This window comes from Drosophila miranda (assembly GCF_003369915.1).
Source record: "Drosophila miranda strain MSH22 chromosome Y unlocalized genomic scaffold, D.miranda_PacBio2.1 Contig_Y2_pilon, whole genome shotgun sequence".
Taxonomy (NCBI): Eukaryota; Metazoa; Arthropoda; class Insecta; order Diptera; family Drosophilidae; genus Drosophila; species Drosophila miranda.
The window spans coordinates 33,779,920-33,797,926 of NW_022881614.1; the positions used below are offsets into that span (position 1 = coordinate 33,779,920).

An 18,007-nucleotide genomic window follows, 5' to 3' on the forward strand; every position below is an offset into this window, starting at 1 on the left:
TGGGAAACGCGTACACAGCGGTACATTTTGCAGATATCGCCACACAAGGCGACTTTAAACGAGGGGGAACGTTGTGAGTTGCTGCGGACACCGCAACTCTACAGTTATACCCGATACTTAGTCAGTATGGCTCTCCCCCGGCAGACGCAGCTAATATTAAACGACACGACAAAGAGTGCGTGCGAGAGAGACAGAAAATCAGTCTGAGCGTGACGTCGGGCGCTGCGTAGCCAGTGCAAATTGATTTGTTCCTTTTGGGTATAAAAATGATCCGATCTGATCCAGATTCAGCAATCTGATAGATATGGTCATTATCTATGATTCTGCGTTTTTAGTTTTCTCGAATGTGCAATATTGTGGATGCAACAGATTTTCGTCTTTTGTGGGGGCTGAAGGGGGTGGGGCGAAATTCTGAGATATACGTTTTATAGTGAGATCTAACAGAAGTGCGGATACCAAATTTGGTTTTTCTAGCCTTTATAGTCTCTGAGATTTGTGGATGCCCCAGATTTTCGTCCTTTGCGGGGGCGAAAGGGGGTGTGGCGAAATTTGGAAACGAAACGGTCAAGGCCCGATATCACAGGAGTGTTGATAGCAAATTTGGTTGCTCTGGCTCTTATAGGTTCTGAGATCCTTGAACTCATATTTTGCAATTGGCAAAGCCGACCATGAAACCTGTGTGTTAGAGAGAGACAGAGCGAGAAAGAATGAAATTGTTTTCTTGATTCTGGCTATAATAATTATACGATCTGGTTGAGATTTTACACTCTAGAACATATAGTCCTCTACGATTCTGCGTTTTTGGTTTTATCGTATCTTTAAAAATGTGGATGCCACAGATTTTCGTCCTTTGTGGGGGCGGAAGTGGGCGGGGCGAAGTTTTGAAATATTTTTGTAGCAGTGACATATCACAGAAGTCTGGATCCAAAACATCGTTGCTCTAGATCTTATAGTCTTTGAGCACTAGGCGCTGAAGGGGACGGACGGACGAACGGACGGACGGACGGACGGACGGACGGACGGACGGACGGACGGACGGACGGACGGACGGACGGACGGACGGACGGACGGACGGACGGACGGACGGACGGACGGACGGACGGACGGACGGACGGACAGACGGACAGACAGACAGGGCTCAATCGACTCGGCTATTGATGCTGATCAAGAATATTAATACTTTATGGGGTCGGAACTGATTCCTTCTGGACGTTACACACATCCACTTTTACCACAAATCTAATATACCCCAATACTCATTTTGAGTATCGGGTATAAAAATGAAATTGTTTTCTTGATGCTGGCTATAATAATACGATCCAATTCAGATTCTGCAGTCTAAAAGATATGGTCATTCTCTACGATTCTGCGTTTTTGGATTTCTCATATCTTTAAAATTGTGGATGCCACAGATTTTCGTCCTTTGTGGGGGCGGAAGTGGGCGGGGCGAAGTTTTGAAATATTTTTGTAGCAGTGACATATCACAGAAGTCTGGATCCAAAACATCGTTGCTCTAGATCTTATAGTCTTTGAGCACTAGGCGCTGAAGGGGACGGACGGACGAACGGACGGACGGACGGACGGACGGACGGACGGACGGACGGACGGACGGACGGACGGACGGACAGACGGACAGACAGACAGGGCTCAATCGACTCGGCTATTGATGCTGATCAAGAATATATATACTTTATGGGGTCGGAAACGATTCCTTCTGGACGTTACACACATCCACTTTTACCACAAATCTAATATACCCCAATACTCATTTTGAGTATCGGGTATAATAAAACGGAACGGGGAAAATCCCACACGGTGGGCGCGCCGCAAAAATCGGGCGAAAATTAATAACCGTGCGCCGAGAAAACTGGCAAGAAACTACCCTGGCGAAAAGTGCATATTTGCCTCGCCTCGCCAGCAAGTGTTGTTCTTGTTGCAAACCCGTGCGTCCCGCAGCTCTGCCAGGAGAACCCAACGCTCGTGTCTCCGTGGAAAAGTCCGAAAAACCGGTATGTTAAAGTGCCCTGTAGGGAAAATTTAGATTTTTTTTTCTTAGCCCTCGTGGTTTTGGTTCTGTTTCGCACATAGGGCCCTGGCCCCGAGCGGTAGACACCCGGCTCTCCCAAAGTTCTGCCCCACCAACACCAAACTCCCACCCTTGACGGGAGTACTCTTCGGAGTCGACCTTGGTGTGGGGCCGAGATTTTTTTTTCCTTTTGGAGTCGTTGAAGCATCCACCTGCCCGGCGACATAACCTCCACCGGCCATAACCCTTGCGCCATATCTAACGTACGCGCAGAGAGGGAATATGGGGCATAGAGATCACCCCCCCCTATGCGCCGCTAACTCGCTGTCTGAGACGGCCTAGAAGACGCCGCCAGACCAGACCCAGATTTCGTAGCATAGTGTAGTTTTAATTGTATTTTTTTTTGGTTCCTTCTGAGCACTTATATGACTATGTAACTTTCCTTAACTCTGCGTCACAGTCCTACCTCGATAGGCGGGAATGTGAAAGTTCCCAAAACGGAATTTATTTTTGCGGGTTGGAGACCGAAAAACTTAATCATAAAGTAACAGACTACAAAAAAAAAAAAAAACAAAAAAAAAAAACCTTTTTCATACCCCCCCTATTTACCAATCCCCCTCCGACCGGGGCACACATTAACATGGTTTCCACAGCTCCACAACGAAAGGCGCCTTTCAGCGAGGGACCACTGTATTAAAGCCGTAAGTGACCCAATTTCTATTTTCTCCTTTGCGCCTGTCTTCGTCAAAATCTAAAACGCATGCGCAGCGGCCAGCCGCTGCTGATAAGAGAGCGCAACGCTTGCGTTACACACGCTCGAAGCTTTTCGGTCTTTTCGGTGCCCATTCTGCTAAGCTTGCCTTGCTCGCATTCCCTGCATTCTTTTAATGCATGGAAACGTAGCCAAGCCATACACTAACCAACATAGAAAAAAAACGAGGGGGAACGTTGTGAGTTGCTGCGGAGACCGCAACTCTACAGTTATACCCGATACTAAGTCAGTATGGCTCTCCTCCGGCAGACGCCGCTAATATTGAACCACACGACAAGGAGTGCGTGCGAGAGAGACAGAAAATCAGTCTGAGCGTGACGTCGGGCGCTGCGTAGCCACTGAAAATTGATTTCTTGCTTTTGGCTACAAAAATGATCCGATCTGATCCAGATTCAGCAATCTGATAGATATGGTCATTATCTATGATTCTGCGTTTTTAGTTTTCTCGAATGTGCAATATTGTGGGTGCAACAGATTTTCGTCTTTTGTGGGGGCGGAAGGGGGTGGGGCGAAATTCTGAGATATACGTTTTATAGTGAGATCTAACAGAAGTGCGGATACCAAATTTGGTTACTCTAGCCTTTATAGTCTCTGAGATTTGTGGATGCCCCAGATTTTCGTCCTTTGCGGTCAAGGTCAAGGTCAAGGTCCGATATCACAGGAGTGTGGATACCAAATTTGGTTTCTCTGGCTCTTATAGGTTCTGAGATCCTTGAACTCATATTTTGCAATTGACAAAACCGACCATGAAACCTGTGTGTTAGAGAGAGACAGAGCGAGAAAGAATGAAATTGTTTTCTTGATTCTGTCTATAATCATTATACGATCTGGTTCAGATCTTGCACTGTAGAAGATATGGTCATCCTCGCCGATTCTGCGTTTTTGGTTTTATCGTATCTTTAAAAATGTGGATGCCACAGATTTTCGTCCTTTGTGGGGGCGGAAGTGGGCGGGGCGAAGTTTTGAAATATTTTTGTAGCAGTGACATATCACAGAAGTCTGGATCCAAAACATCGTTGCTCTAGCTCTTATAGTCTTTGAGCACTAGGCGCTGAAGGGGACGGACGGACGGACGGACGGACGGACGGACAGACGGACAGACAGACAGGATCAAGAATATATATACTTTATGGGGTAGGAAACGATTCCTTCTGGACGTTACACACATCCACTTTTACCACAAATCTAATATACCCCAATACTCATTTTGAGTATCGGGTATAACGAGGGGGAACGTTGTGAGTTGCTGCGGAGACCGCAACTCTACAGTTATACCCGATACTAAGTCAGTATGGCTCTCCTCCGGCAGACGCCGCTAATATTAAACGACACGACAAGGAGTGCGTGCGAGAGAGACAGAAAATCAGTCTGAGCGTGACGTCGGGCGCTGCGTAGCCAGTGCAAATTGATTTGTTCCTTTTGGCTATAAAAATGATCTGATCTGATCCAGATTCAGCAATCTGATAGATATGGTCATTATCTATGATTCTGCGTTTTTAGTTTTCTCGAATCTGCAATATTGTGGATGCAACAGATTTTCGTCCTTTGTGTGGGCAGAAGGGGGTGGGGCGAAATTTTGAGATATACGTTGTTTGAGATGCCAAGCTATTTTGGCACCTATGTGTTTCAAAAATGAAAAGAGATTTTGGGTTAAGCTTTATAATTCGTATTTAATCTTGGTGGCTTAGCGGAAGCCGATTGCTTGCTATTGCCAGATAAACTTTATGCGAGATCGATATGCAACCAATGCGCAGAGGGGTTAGCATAGAACTAAACTATAGACGACGGCGTTAGATCAAAGTGATTGCCGAAGTGGCGGCAGCAGATCAAAGTAGGTGCCGAAGTGGCGGCGGCAGAGAGCCCCTTTAGCGGGAGAGCGCAGCAGCTCTGCAGAACGTCAACGTTTTACAACATAGGCGGCTCTCTCTGCTCATACAATAATAATGTTAATGTTACGGTTATTCTTCAGCGGCTGGCCCGAACATACTCCCCCCGTTGGGAGCTAGTCTCTCAACAGATTCCTTAAGGGGCAGCAAACATAGCCGAGTGACGGCCGTCCTGATGTTTCCTGAGGATGTCTTCAGGTCAGCGACGCGACACACTCCGTCCTTGCCCAAAACGACATCGACCACTCTAGCCAGTGGCCAACGCATTGGAGGAAGATTTTCGTCCTTCACCAGAACGAGGTCGTTCTTGCAGATGTTTTGCGCGGGGGTACGCCACTTCGCGCGCTCTTGCAAAAGAGTGAGATACTCTTCGCGCCAACGGCTCCAAAATATTTGCTGTAGTTGGGTGACCCGCTGCCAGCCATCCAGACGATTGTAGTTCAGCTTCGTTAGGTCAGGCTCGAGGATTTGCTCATGGGGGCCGCCTAAAAGCAGATGAGCAGGAGTCAAAACGTCTAAATCATCAGGATTTTCTGAAAGCGAGAGCAAAGGACGAGAGTTAACAATTGCAGTGATCTGACAGATCAGAGTGCGCAGCTCGTCGAAGCTAAGCACAGATGGTCCAACTGAGCGGTACAGGTGATATTTTGCGGTCTTCACGGCCGCTTCCCACAACCCGCCAAAATGCGGAGAGCGAGGTGGGATGAAACGCCAGTCGATCGAGTCAGCCAAGCAGGATTCGTGGACCTCCTTCATATGCGGTTCGCTCAGACAAAGCTTCTTTAGCTCCAGAAGCTCGTTCTTGGCCCCAAAGAAGTTTGTCGCATTGTCCGACCAAATTTGACTTGGCCTTCCTCGAGTGGAAGTAAAACGCTTTAGTGCGCCTAGAAACGATGCGGTGGTCAAATCCTTTACGAGCTCCATGTGTATAGCCTTAGAAGTGAAACAGATGAATACGCTAATGTAGCACTTGATCGGAGGCCTCGTGCGGATTTCTGATCGGTAGAAAAAAGGTCCACAGTAATCTACTCCAGTGACTTCAAAAGCTCGAGATCCTTCCAAACGTTCCTTAGGTAGGTCTCCCATGATGTGTTCGACCATGCGCGGCCTAGTCCTGAAGCATCTCACACATCTGCTGACGACCCTCGACACTGCCTTAACACCTCCAATGGGACAATATTCCAGCCAAATTTTGGATAGCAAGGCGCGAGGTCCGGCATGGAGGTTTCTTTCATGATAATATCTTATCCGCGCAAAGGTAATGGAATGTCCCTTTGGCAGAATGAGCGGGTGCTGAGCGTCAAATCATAGCGATGAGTTGCCAAGACGACCTCCAACTCTAAGTAGTCCAGAATGATCGATGAACGGGTTGAGCGAACTAATAGAACTGGATTTCATGACTTGACCATTGCGCCGAATCTCCTTTATGTCCATCCACAAATTTGCCAGCTGAATGTGTCGAATTAGAAGATGCGTTCCTTGCCGAATATCAGAAACGGTGAGTCCTGGATGCCTAAGACGATGTATAAATTTATGCATGTAGGCGAATGTGCGCTGCATGCGAAAGAATGAATTCGCAAATTTTCATCCGGACGTGAGATCGGCATGTGGAGACGTGATTAGCAATCCTCTCTTGCGAAGCTCCAAAGTTGCTATGTTGTTAGATGGAGATACAGGCCACTTATCCTTGGAGCCTAGCAAAAAGGATGGGCCGTGAAACCATAGCTCTGACTGGATAAGATGGTTGGGAAGCGAGCCTCTCGAGAGAATATCAGCAGGATTTAACGATGTGGGAACATAGCGCCATTACATGGCTGCCGTCAACTCCTGAATTGATGCCACTCGATTTGCCACGAAAACTTGAAATTTAGCTGGCTCGTCCCTAATCCAAGATAATGCTGTTGACGAATCCGACCAGCAATAGAACCGACCTGTAAAGATTCCCATGTCCTTTACATTCTGCATGATTTTCGCAAGCAAATGGGCTCCACTTAATTCCAGCTTAGGAATCGATATAGTCTTTAGCGGCGCCACTCGCGACTTTGAGCACAAAACGTGGCTCAAAGACTGGGCTTCCCTGGACACGACATACACGCAAGCGCCATATGCTTCTAAGCTGGCATCACAGAATCCGTGAACTTCTGTAGCCACACTAGAACGAAGAACCAAGCGAGGAAATGAGATCCGAGAAATGCTTGCCAAACTATTTCTCAAGTCCATCCAAGTTGAATGCAACGCTTTCATCCCAATCCAAATTTTTTCTCCAAAGCAGCTGAAGGAAGATTTTGCACCTGACAATGACTGGATTTATCAATCCAAGAGGGTCGTAGAACCGCGCAATCGTAGATAAAACCGACCGCTTTGATGGCTTTGAGTTTGTGTCCAGTGCGGACAAGGCAAAAAGCAGCTGATCCGAAGCAGGGTCCCACGCTAAGCCGAGAGTTTTGGCAATGTCGCTTCCATCATTAAACTTTAGGAACTTCTCTATGTCATCTTCAGGGGTTCCCTCAAGTACTTCCTGGTGACTGGAGCACCATTTCCTAAGTCTAAAATTACCACGGACAGTAAAGCTGATGTTTGGTGCATCTTGTCCATGACCTGTGCGACCGAATTACCGCCCGAAATAAGGTCATCCACGTAAAACTCCTGCCGCAGAGCAGCTGAGCCAAGAGGGTAGGACTCACCCTCGTCGATGGCCAGCTGGTGCATTGCGCGGACCGCTAAAAATGATGCAGCCCTCGTCCCGTATGTGACGGTGTCTAATGTGTAGACTTGAACCTCGGACTCGATGGAATCTCGCCATAGGATGCACTGATACAAATTGTCGGGTGGAGACACTCGTACGCAGCGGTACATTTTACAAATGTCCCCAGTGAGAGCGACTATGCAACCGTATGCTATGCGCAAAGAGTAACAATACCAAATCCGAATCAACCTCACAATTCAATCTATTGAAACTAATATCCGCTGAATTAACTGTAGCTTGGAGGACGCGACCTAAACCAATCTCGCTTGTTCGGTGTGAATACGCAAGCAGCATATATACACGGTTGCATACAATTGCAGAATATTGCATATTTGGTTTCGGCCGGATATCAGTACTGATTGTCCCTGTGCGGGTGATGGAAGCACAGAGATGGCGGTCCCAGATTTGGTCTTCACTCATACCCTTACCATTGGCGGGTATTATTCCAGCGGCAGCGGTGGCTGCATATGGTTGTCTGGAACTAGCGCGTATGCTGCTTGCGTATCCTTGCCGAATCATATGTGGACACTTAAACCAGTGCACTGATACTAAGACAATGCAAATTAGAAACCATAGCCCAAACAAAATCAATTCTTTTGTCGCTGTTCCAAAGATTCGCAACTCCTATCCCTATCTTATTATGTCACCCATTAAATGTCACCCTAGGAAAAATTTGGTAGAATATAGCAAAAAAAAAATAAAAAAAAAATAAAAAAAAATCTTAATAAAAATGACGCTGCGACATAGTCCTCAGCAAAACAATCCGCTGAGCTCGGAAAACGTTTGCGGCATTTGTTGCTCCGAAATGTCCAATACTCAGCCGTGTTTTTGTACTCCGTGCAATCACGTTTTCCATAAAGCATGTCTGGAAGAATGGTTCCCTCATCACGATGATTGTCCGAACTGTAGCCGAGTATGTACGTTATCGCAAGCAAAACTAGTTGTTGGCAATTGTTCTCCAAACAAGCCGCATCCGGAACCAACAGAATTACCCGGTCCCTCGGGAATTACTACTCGAAGTCTTGCCAAAGCTTTGGAGATCGTACAGACCCCGGCAAATGGACATTGTCAGCCAGAAACGGGAAAGATATCCGAGGGAAATGGCAAGAATACCCAATTGAGCCAAATTCCAACTGTAGGTTCAGTCCCGGTAGAACGAACCACTAGGCCAACTCGTTCCAAAAGAACTCGAGCACCAGCCAAAAAGCAGGTCCCGAAGTTCCCGCCAGGTCGATCTTCCGGTCCGGAAGTAGTGTGTTTGTCGGGATTGGATGCTAGCCGTAGTTCCAACCAGACTGAAGCTCCGTCAGCTAATGTCGCCACTCACTCTAGCCCTTGGGAAGCACCCATGGCACGGACAGCCCCTCTAAGCCAGGGGTTGGACTTGGATGTCCTCCAACAGATAATTGAGCGCACTGTGGCCAGAGCCATATCCACTTTGCATAATGTTGGCCGTCTTGGCCGTTCGCAGGCTAGTCATGCTGTTTATACATGAAACTGGTGTTGGGATATTTGGCCTCGCATACCCTTCCTGCGGACTAGCTGGCGGCTGAATCTGCAAAGTGGATTGGAGGCTTAATCCCTAAGGAGGAAACAAAAATTTTATAGATATAGGTATATATAAACGGTGGAGTATAAATAGAAAAGATAGGAATATAATATAGGATATTCGAAATAAGTAAATTAGGTATGTATAAAGGAAAAAAACTAAAATCAAAAAAATTTTCCAAAGCAGCGGGGGTCATACCAGCGATCAGCAATGGTGAGCCAAAACGAAATTTAATTAAACATTATAAATTTATTTATTTTTATACCCGATACTCAAAATGAGTATTGGGGTATATTAGATTTGTGGTAAAAGTGGATGTGTGTAACGTCCAGAAGGAATCATTTCCGACCCCATAAAGTATATATATTCTTGATCAGCATCAATAGCCGAGTCGATTGAGCCCTGTCTGTCTGTCCGTCTGTCCGTCCGTCCGTCCGTTCGTCCGTCCGTCCCCTTCAGCGCCTAGTGCTCAAAGACTATAAGAGCTAGAGCAACGATGTTTTGGATCCAGACTTCTGTGATATGTCACTGCTACAAAAATATTTCAAAACTTCGCCCCGCCCACTTCCGCCCCCACAAAGGACGAAAATCTGTGGCATCCACATTTTTAAAGATACGATAAAACCAAAAACGCAGAATCGGCGAGGATGCCCATATCTTCTACAGTGCAAGATCTGAACCAGATCGTATAATGATTATAGCCAGAATCAAGAAAACAATTTCATTCTTTCTCGCTCTGTCTCTCTCTAACACACAGGTTTCATGGTCGGTTTTGTCAATTGCAAAATATGAGTTCAAGGATCTCAGAACCTATAAGAGCCAGAGCAACCAAATTTGGCATCCACACTCCTGTGATATCGGACCTTGACCGTTTCGTGTCCAAATTTCGCCACACCCCTTCCGCCCCCGCAAAGGACGAAAATCTGGGGCATCCACAAATCTCAGAGACTATAAAGGCTAGAGTAACCAAATTTGGTATCCGCACTTCTGTTAGATCTCACTATAAAACGTATATCTCAGAATTTCGCCCCACCCCCTTCCGCCCCACAAAAAACGAAAATCTGTTGCATCCACAATATTGCAGATTCGAGAAAACTAAAAACGCAGAATCATAGATAATGACCATATCTCTCAGATTGCTGAATCTGGATCAGATCGGATCATTTTTGTAGCCATAAGCAAGAAATCAATTTTCAGTGGCTACGCAGCGCCCGACGTCACGCTCAGACTGATTTTCTGTCTCTCTCGCACGCACTCTTTGTCGTGTGGTTCAATATTAGCGGCGTCTGCCGGAGGAGAGCCATACTGACTAAGTATCGGGTATAACTGTAGAGTTGCGGTGTCCGCAGCAACTCACAACGTTCCCCCTCGTTTTTGTTATACCCGATACTCAAAATGAGTATTGGGGTATATTAGATTTGTGGTAAAAGTGGATGTGTGTAACATCCAGAAGGAATCGTTTCCGACCCCATAAAGTATATATATTCTTGATCAGCATCAATAGCCGAGTCGATTGAGCCCTGTCTGTCTGTCCGTCTGTCCGTCCGTCCGTCCGTCCGTCCCCTTCAGCGCCTAGTGCTCAAAGACTATAAGAGCTAGAGCAACGATGTTTTGGATCCAGACTTCTGTGATATGTCACTGCTACAAAAATATTTCAAAACTTCGCCCCGCCCACTTCCGCCCACACAAAGGACGAAAATCTGTGGCATCCACATTTTTAAAGATACGATAAAACCAAAAACGCAGAATCGGCGAGGATGACCATATCTTCTACAGTGCAAAATCTGAACCAGATCGTATAATGATTATAGCCAGAATCAAGAAAACAATTTCATTCTTTCTCGCTCTGTCTCTCTCGGTTTTGTCGATGCGCGACGCGAGGAGGCCACCTACTTTCTTCCGCCGCTGCTGGAGTCCAAGAAGGTTGCAACGAAGAGCCTGAATCTGTCGCTTCCACACCTGGCAATCGACAAGTTGGCGCTGGGCGAGTGTCTGCAAAATGCTGTGAACGCAAAGCGACAGCAAGGTGGCCCAACTGCAGGTCAGCAACGAGAAGCCCATCTACGAGACAAACTTTCCAGAATTATTCTATTACTAATCTGTATTACTGAGAACCGCCTCCGGCAAAGCGAATGTTCTGTACTCAATTTATGCATATGATGGTAGCTATGAAAGCGAATTGGTTTGGTGTCAGTAGATAAATTTAATTAAATTTCCCGTTGTTAAATGAAAACAATTCAATTGTCCCCCAAATATGTATAAAGTATGTCCTATGCATTAGTTGTTATACAAATACAATATATACCTATTGTATGTCGATAAAAATTGTCTGTTTAAAAAATGGGAAGTTGTACAAAAAATTGTTGTGGCTTGTCCTCATCATCAAGTAAACCGAAAAATACGTGCTGCAAACAAATGCCTGCTGTGGAAGGGGCCGGACGCAATCCTTTCGTCAGGTTCCTGCTGTACTTCAAGAGAAACAACAAGGAAAAACTCTGCAATATGCGGCCGACTCAGGTATTGCGGTTCGCCAGCAAGAAGTGGAATCAAATGAGCTGTGAGGAGAAGTCGCCCTTCGTCCAGGCAGCCCATAAATCAAAGTACAGGTTTTGGTCGCGGAACAATGAGGCCAATAGGATTATGGAGAAGTTTCGCCAAACCCTCGGACAAAAGACGTCTTCAAGGTGATGGTTGATCTCGACTCCTGGCGGCAAAACGTCCTGGATGACTTGCTTGGGGATGATGAGTAGCATACGAATTTGGAACTATTTTGCAATTAATCGAAGACTTTAATAAACGAAATCGAGATAATTGTTACTGTGCGAACATCGCGTACAAAGCGAATACAAAATGTGTTAGGACAGTTAGATGCGCAAACATACTACATGACTATATAATCCGAATACGCCTCAATCTTAGTTACATTGCCGCGTTGCTGCCTACTTACTCGTAGGCTTAACAAGTAGATCATTTTTGAGTGAGTTGGCTAATATCTGCATCAATTACAATATGCAACATCGATGTGCGACCGCACGAGCGATTCTCCAGTCTACTCTAAAGAGTAGAGTTCAATAGTTAATTATTACATTACATGTACATGTAGGTTCTAATGAAGTAAACGATATACAAAAATATATATCTGGGCGTGCCAGAACGATCTTCGGAGTGCCCGAACTTAATTTACAAACGTGTGGATCACGTCACGATTATCGTAATCGTAGGAGAAACTTGCAGATAACGAATTTACAATTACATCTAAAACGAACCTCGACCAGTGCGAGTCCATGAACAGGAAATGGTGGTAGTAGTGCTTATGGAGGTGATCTTGCTATTTGGTGGATGTGCGCGCTCAGCACGCTATGTCGCCGAACAGTGCATCAGCGTCGGTGGACACACCGATCTCTCGGTGCCAACTTATCCTTCGGTGACGGGGACGTGGGCGTTGACCCCTCCGAGTCGCCAATGTAGACCGCCGAATCATCAGCGCTGGCCGGAGTCAGCGGCCTCTCGCAAGTGGCTCCAATCTCCGAAATGGGTATGGAAAGCGCTCTCGGACCGCCTCGACGCACTGTCCGCGAGCTACAACACCGCCGCCCTGCTCATCGTGGAGATGTCCAGCAGCGAGACAGTGCAGGAGTTCCTGTTGTTCATCCTCGGGTGAGGCATTGGCGTCTCATCAGGAGCCATTAATATTTTTAATAAAACTCTCGTTCTACCATATTTAGCATTCAGGAGGTGGCCAACACAGTGGAGACCTTGGGAGCCGTGCACAAGTGCAATTTGCACGCCATATCCATTGCATTGCTGGTGCTCATCTCGTGAGTTAGTGGCATCCAAGAAGGTCGCAACGAAGAGCCTGAATCTGTCGCTTCCACACCTGGCAATCGACAAGTTGGCGCTGGGCGAGTGTCTGCAAAATGCTGGTATGGATGCCCAACGTCTCAATACAGGGGCTCCCTATACGCTCCCTATACCAGACGGAAAATCCCGGCCATCGCCATCCTGGGTGGAGTCGGTGAGCTGCCACTTGACGCAGCGCAACAGCTCGCCGGATCTGACGGTCTACAATGGGGATGTGTGAACAGCTCGCCTGGCGTGTGCAAGAAGATACTGGCGCCCGAGTTCAATTTCGACGCGATGAAGCGGGCCCTGGCCGAGCCAACGAAGGCCGCCAAGCGGGAGCAGCGCGAGCGGCAAATGCAGATCGTACGCACCTTCCGCGAGGGCGAGTTCGATGATCTTGTGAGACGCACAGAACCGAAGGTAATTCCCATGTTAACTCTTTGGTTTCTTTTCCATTTCCAGCACGATCTCATCCAAAACCGCCTCAACGAGCTGTTCAACTTGCTGGCTGTGGAGCGTCAGATAACGCAAAGCGATAGCAAGGTGGCCCAGCTGCAGGACAGCAACGAGAAGCCCATCTACGAGACAAACTTTCCAGAATTATTATATTACTAATCTGTATTACTGTGAATCGCCTCCGGCAAAGCGAATGTTCTGTACTCAATTTATGCATATGATGGTAGCTATGAAAGCGAATTGGTTTGGTGTCAGTAGATAAATTTAATTAAATTTCCCATTGTTAAATGAAAACAATTCAATTGTCCCCCAAATATGTATGTAGTACTGGTATGTTATAGTGCCCTGTAGGGAAAATTTAGATTTTTTTCTTAGCCCTCTTGGTGTTGGTTCTGTTTCGCCCATAGGGCCCTGGCCCCGAGCGGTAGCCACCCGGCTCTCCCAAAGTTCTGCCCCACCCACACCAAACTCCCACCCTTGACGGGAGTACTCTTCGGAGTCGACCTTGGTGTGGGGCCGAGATTTTTTTTCCCTTTTGGAGTCGTTGAAGCATCCACCTGCCCGGCGACATAACCTCCACCGGCCATAACCCTTCCGCCATATCTAACGTACGCGCATAGAGGGCATAGAGATCACCCCCCCCCCCCCCCCCCCCCCTATGCGCCGCTAACTCGCTGTCTGCGACGGCCTAGAAGACGCCGCCACGAATCCGGACCCAGATTTCGTAGCATAGTGTAGTTTTAATTGTAATTTTTTTTTTGGTTCTTTCTGAGCACTTATATGACTATGTAACTTTCTTTAACTCTGCGTCACAGTCCTACCTCGATAGGCGGGAATGTGAAAGTTCCCAAAACGGAATTTATTTTTGCGGGTTGGAGACCGAAAAACTTAATCATAAAGTAACAGACTACAAAACAAAAAAAAAACCTTTTTCATACCCCCCCCTATTTACCAATCCCCCTCCGACCTGGGCACACATTAACATGGTTTCCACAGCTCCACAACGAAAGGCGCCTTTCAGCGAGGGACCACTGTATTAAAGCCGTAAGTGACCCAATTTCTATTTTCTCCTTTGCGCCTGTCTTCGTCAAAATCTAAAACGCATGCGCAGCGGCCAGCCGCTGCTGATAAGAGAGCGCAACGCTTGCGTTCCACACGCTCGAAGCTTTTCGGTCTCTTCGGTGCCAATTCTGCTAAGCTTGCCTTGCTCGCACTCCCTGCATTCTTTTAATGCATGGAAACGTAGCCAAGCCATACACTAACCAACATAGAAAAAAATCTCCTCAACCCAGAAAAAAACTAAAATAAATAAATTTATAATGTTTAATTAAATTTCGTTTTGGCTCACCATTGCTGATCGCTGGTATGACCCCCGCTGCTTTTGAAAATTTTTTTGATTTTTATTTTTTTCCCTTTATACATACCTAATTTACTTATTTCGAATATCCTATATTATATTCCTATCTTTTCTAGTTATACTCCACCGTTTTTATATACCTATATCTATAAATTTTTTTTCCTCCTTAGGGATTAAGCCTCCTATTTGTTTTTCATTCCACTAATTTTTTTTTCTTGAGTTGCCTGCTGATTGTAGTTCAATACTTGTGTTATTTTTGGAAGTGAAACTTGGTTTGCTAGTTTTTGATTGAAGCAACATGTCTATGATGAAGTACAACGAAATATATTGAATTTTATTAGCAATGAACATGGAGTAGACTTATAATTTCCTAGGGACAGGGTGACGTAATGGGGTAGGGTAACAATTTTAGGGATTTCCAGAACCTTCGCACCACTGGAAATCATGGAAGGGGGGGTATAGAATCGTGTGGGTCGACTTCCATCGCAAGACCTCACGCCCGCGAGAGTTTGGAACACGCCGACGAAAGCCCCTAGCACTTTCGGGTACGCCCTATGATTGTGCCATTTAATGTCCGTTATGCTCGGAATAGGCATAGTGTTGTTTTCGGAGTTCGCTCCCGGTAGAGTCACGGGATTCTAAAAAATTTAAAGTTTATGTAGTAGGAGTCAAGACGCGGTCAAACGAACCCCCCCAAGTTACCGAATGAGCACGGAACCAAAGAATCCCCACCGGCCGTGACCTCGACATCCCCTCCAATCCATCCCCTACTCACGGATAGAAATATATCGTGGAAATGTTACAAGATGCGCACACATACTACATGACTATATAATCCAAATACGCCTCAATCTTAGTTACATTGCCGCGTTGCTGACTACTTACTCGTAGGCTTAACAAGTAGATCATCTTTTAGTGAGTTGGCTAATATCTGCATCAATTACAATATGCAACATCGATGTGCGACCGCACGAGCGATTCTCCAGTCTACTCCAAAGAGTAGAGTTCAATAGTTAATTATTACATTACATGTACATGTAGGTTCTAATGAAGTAAACGATATACAAAAATATATATCTGGGCGTGCCAGAACGATCTTCGGAGTGCCCGAACTTAATTTACAAACGTGTGGATCACGTCACACGATTATCGTAATCGTAGGAGAAACTTACAGATAACGAATTTACAATTACATCTAAAACGAGACTCGACCAGTGCGAGTCGATGAACAGGAAATGGTGGTAGTAGTGCTTATGGAGGTGATCTTGCTATTTGGTGGATGTGCGCGCTCAGCACGCTATGTCGTCGAACAGTGCATCAGCGTCGGTGGACACACCGATCTCTCGGTGCCAACTTATCCTTCGTCGCGGTGACGGGGACGTGGGCGTTGACCCCTCCGAGTCGCCAATGTAGACCGCCGAATCATCAGCACTGACCAGAGTCAGCGGCTTAAGCTGCAATCTCCGAAATGGGTATGGAAAGCGCTCTCGGACCGCCTTTACGCACTGTCCGCGAGCTACAACACCGCCGCCCTGCTCATCATGGAGATGTCCAGCAGCGAGACAGTGCAGGAGTTCCTGTTGTTCATCCTCGGGTGAGGCATCGGCGTCTCATCAGGAGCCATTAATATTTTTAATAAAACTCTCGTTCTACCATATTTAGCATTCAGGAGGTGGCTAACACAGTGGAGACCTTGGGAGCCGTGCACAAGTGCAATTTGCACGCCATATCCATTGCATTGCTGGTGCTCATCTCGCGAGTTAGTGGCATCAACAATCTGCTGGAGTATGCCCAGAAGATTGTCGATGCGCGACGCGAGGAGGCCACGTACTTTCTTCCGCCGCTGCTGGAGTTCAAGAAGGTCGCAACGAAGAGCCTGAATCTGTCGCTTCCACACCTGGCAATCGACAAGTTGGCGCTGGGCGAGTGTCTGCAAAATGCTGGTATGGATGCCCAACGTCTCAATACAGGGGCTCCCTATACGCTCAACCAGACGGAAAATCCCGGCCATCGCCATTCCTGGGTGGAGTCGGTGAGCTCCCACTTGACGCAGCGCAACAGCTCGGCGGATCTGACGGTCTACAATGGGGATGTGGACAGTGTGAACAGCTCGCCTGGCCAGTGCAAGAAGATACTGGCGCCCGAGTTCAATTTCGACGCGATGAAGCGGGCCCTGGCCGAGCCAACGAAGGCCGCCAAGCGGGAGCAGCGCGAGCGGCAAATGCAGATCGTACGCACCTTCCGCGAGGGCGAGTTCGATGATCTTGTGAGACGCACAGAACCGAAGGTAATTCCCATGTTAACTCTTTGGTTTCTTTTCCATTTCCAGCACGATCTCATCCAAAACCGCCTCAACGAGCTGTTCAACTTTCTGGCTGTGGAGCGTCAGATAACGCAAAGCGATAGCAAGGTGGCCCAGCTGCAGGACAGCAACGAGAAGCCCATCTACGAGACAAACTTTCCAGAATTATTCTATTACTAATCTGTATTACTGTGAATCGCCTCCGGCAAAGCGAATGTTCTGTACTCAATTTATGCATATGATGGTAGCTATGAAAGCGAATTGGTTTGGTGTCAGTAGATAAATTTAATTAAATTTCCCGTTGTTAAATGAAAACAATTCAATTGTCCCCCAAATATGTATGTAGTATGTCCTATGCATTAGTTGTTATACAAATACAATATATACCTATTGTATGTCGATAAAAATTGTCTATTTAAAAAATAGGAAGTTGTACAAAAAATTGTTGTGGCTTGTCCTCATCATCAAGTAAACCGAAAAATACGTGCTGCAAACAAATGCCTGCTGTGGAAGGGGCCGGACGCAATCCTTTCGTCAGGTTCCTGCTGCACTTCAAGAGAAACAACAAGGAAAAACTCTGCAATATGCGGCCGACTCAGCAGTGCTTCGCGGTTCGCCAGCAGTGGAAACAAATGAGCTGTGAGGAGAAGTCGCCCTACGTCCAGGCGGCCCATAAATCAAAGTACAGGTTTTGGTCGCGGAACAAGGAGGCCAATAGGGTTATGGAGAAGTTTCGCCAAACTGTGGGATGTGCAAACCCTCGGACAAAAGACGTCTTCAAGGTGATGGTTGATCTCGACTCCTGGCGGCAAAACGTCCTGGATGACTTGCTTGGGGATGATGAGTAGCATACGAATTTGGAACTATTTTGCAATTAATCGAAGACTTTAATAAACGAAATCGAGATAATTGTTACTGTGCGTACATCGCATACAAAGCGAATACAAATTGTGTTAGGACAGTTAGATGCGCAAACATTCTACATGACTATATAATCCGAATACGCCTCAATCTTAGTTACCGCGTTGCCGCGTTGCTGCCTACTTACTCGTAGGCTTAACAAGTTGTAA

At 46.6% G+C, this 18,007-nt stretch overlaps 3 protein-coding genes across 3 annotated transcripts; all 3 read left to right on the plus strand.

Moving 5' to 3' along the window:
• The first annotated feature begins 12,274 nt into the window (after positions 1-12,274).
• LOC117193957 (protein EFR3 homolog cmp44E-like) lies at positions 12,275-17,499 on the plus strand. The gene is made up of 4 exons (XM_033398611.1): positions 12,275-12,636; positions 12,705-12,786; positions 16,380-16,922; positions 16,965-17,499. Exons 1-4 carry the CDS (start codon positions 12,275-12,277, stop codon positions 17,115-17,117), a joined length of 1,140 nt encoding a protein of 379 aa, XP_033254502.1. The 3' UTR covers positions 17,118-17,499.
• On the plus strand, positions 13,040-13,571 carry LOC117193297 (protein EFR3 homolog cmp44E-like). Its single transcript, XM_033398036.1, has 2 exons — positions 13,040-13,242; positions 13,285-13,571. The coding sequence occupies exons 1-2, from the start codon at positions 13,117-13,119 to the stop codon at positions 13,435-13,437; spliced, it is 279 nt and encodes a 92-aa protein (XP_033253927.1). The 5' UTR covers positions 13,040-13,116; the 3' UTR covers positions 13,438-13,571.
• On the plus strand, positions 17,435-17,785 carry LOC117193958. The gene has a single exon (XM_033398612.1). It carries the CDS (start codon positions 17,435-17,437, stop codon positions 17,783-17,785), a length of 351 nt encoding a protein of 116 aa, XP_033254503.1.
• Positions 17,786-18,007: the final 222 nt, after the last annotated feature.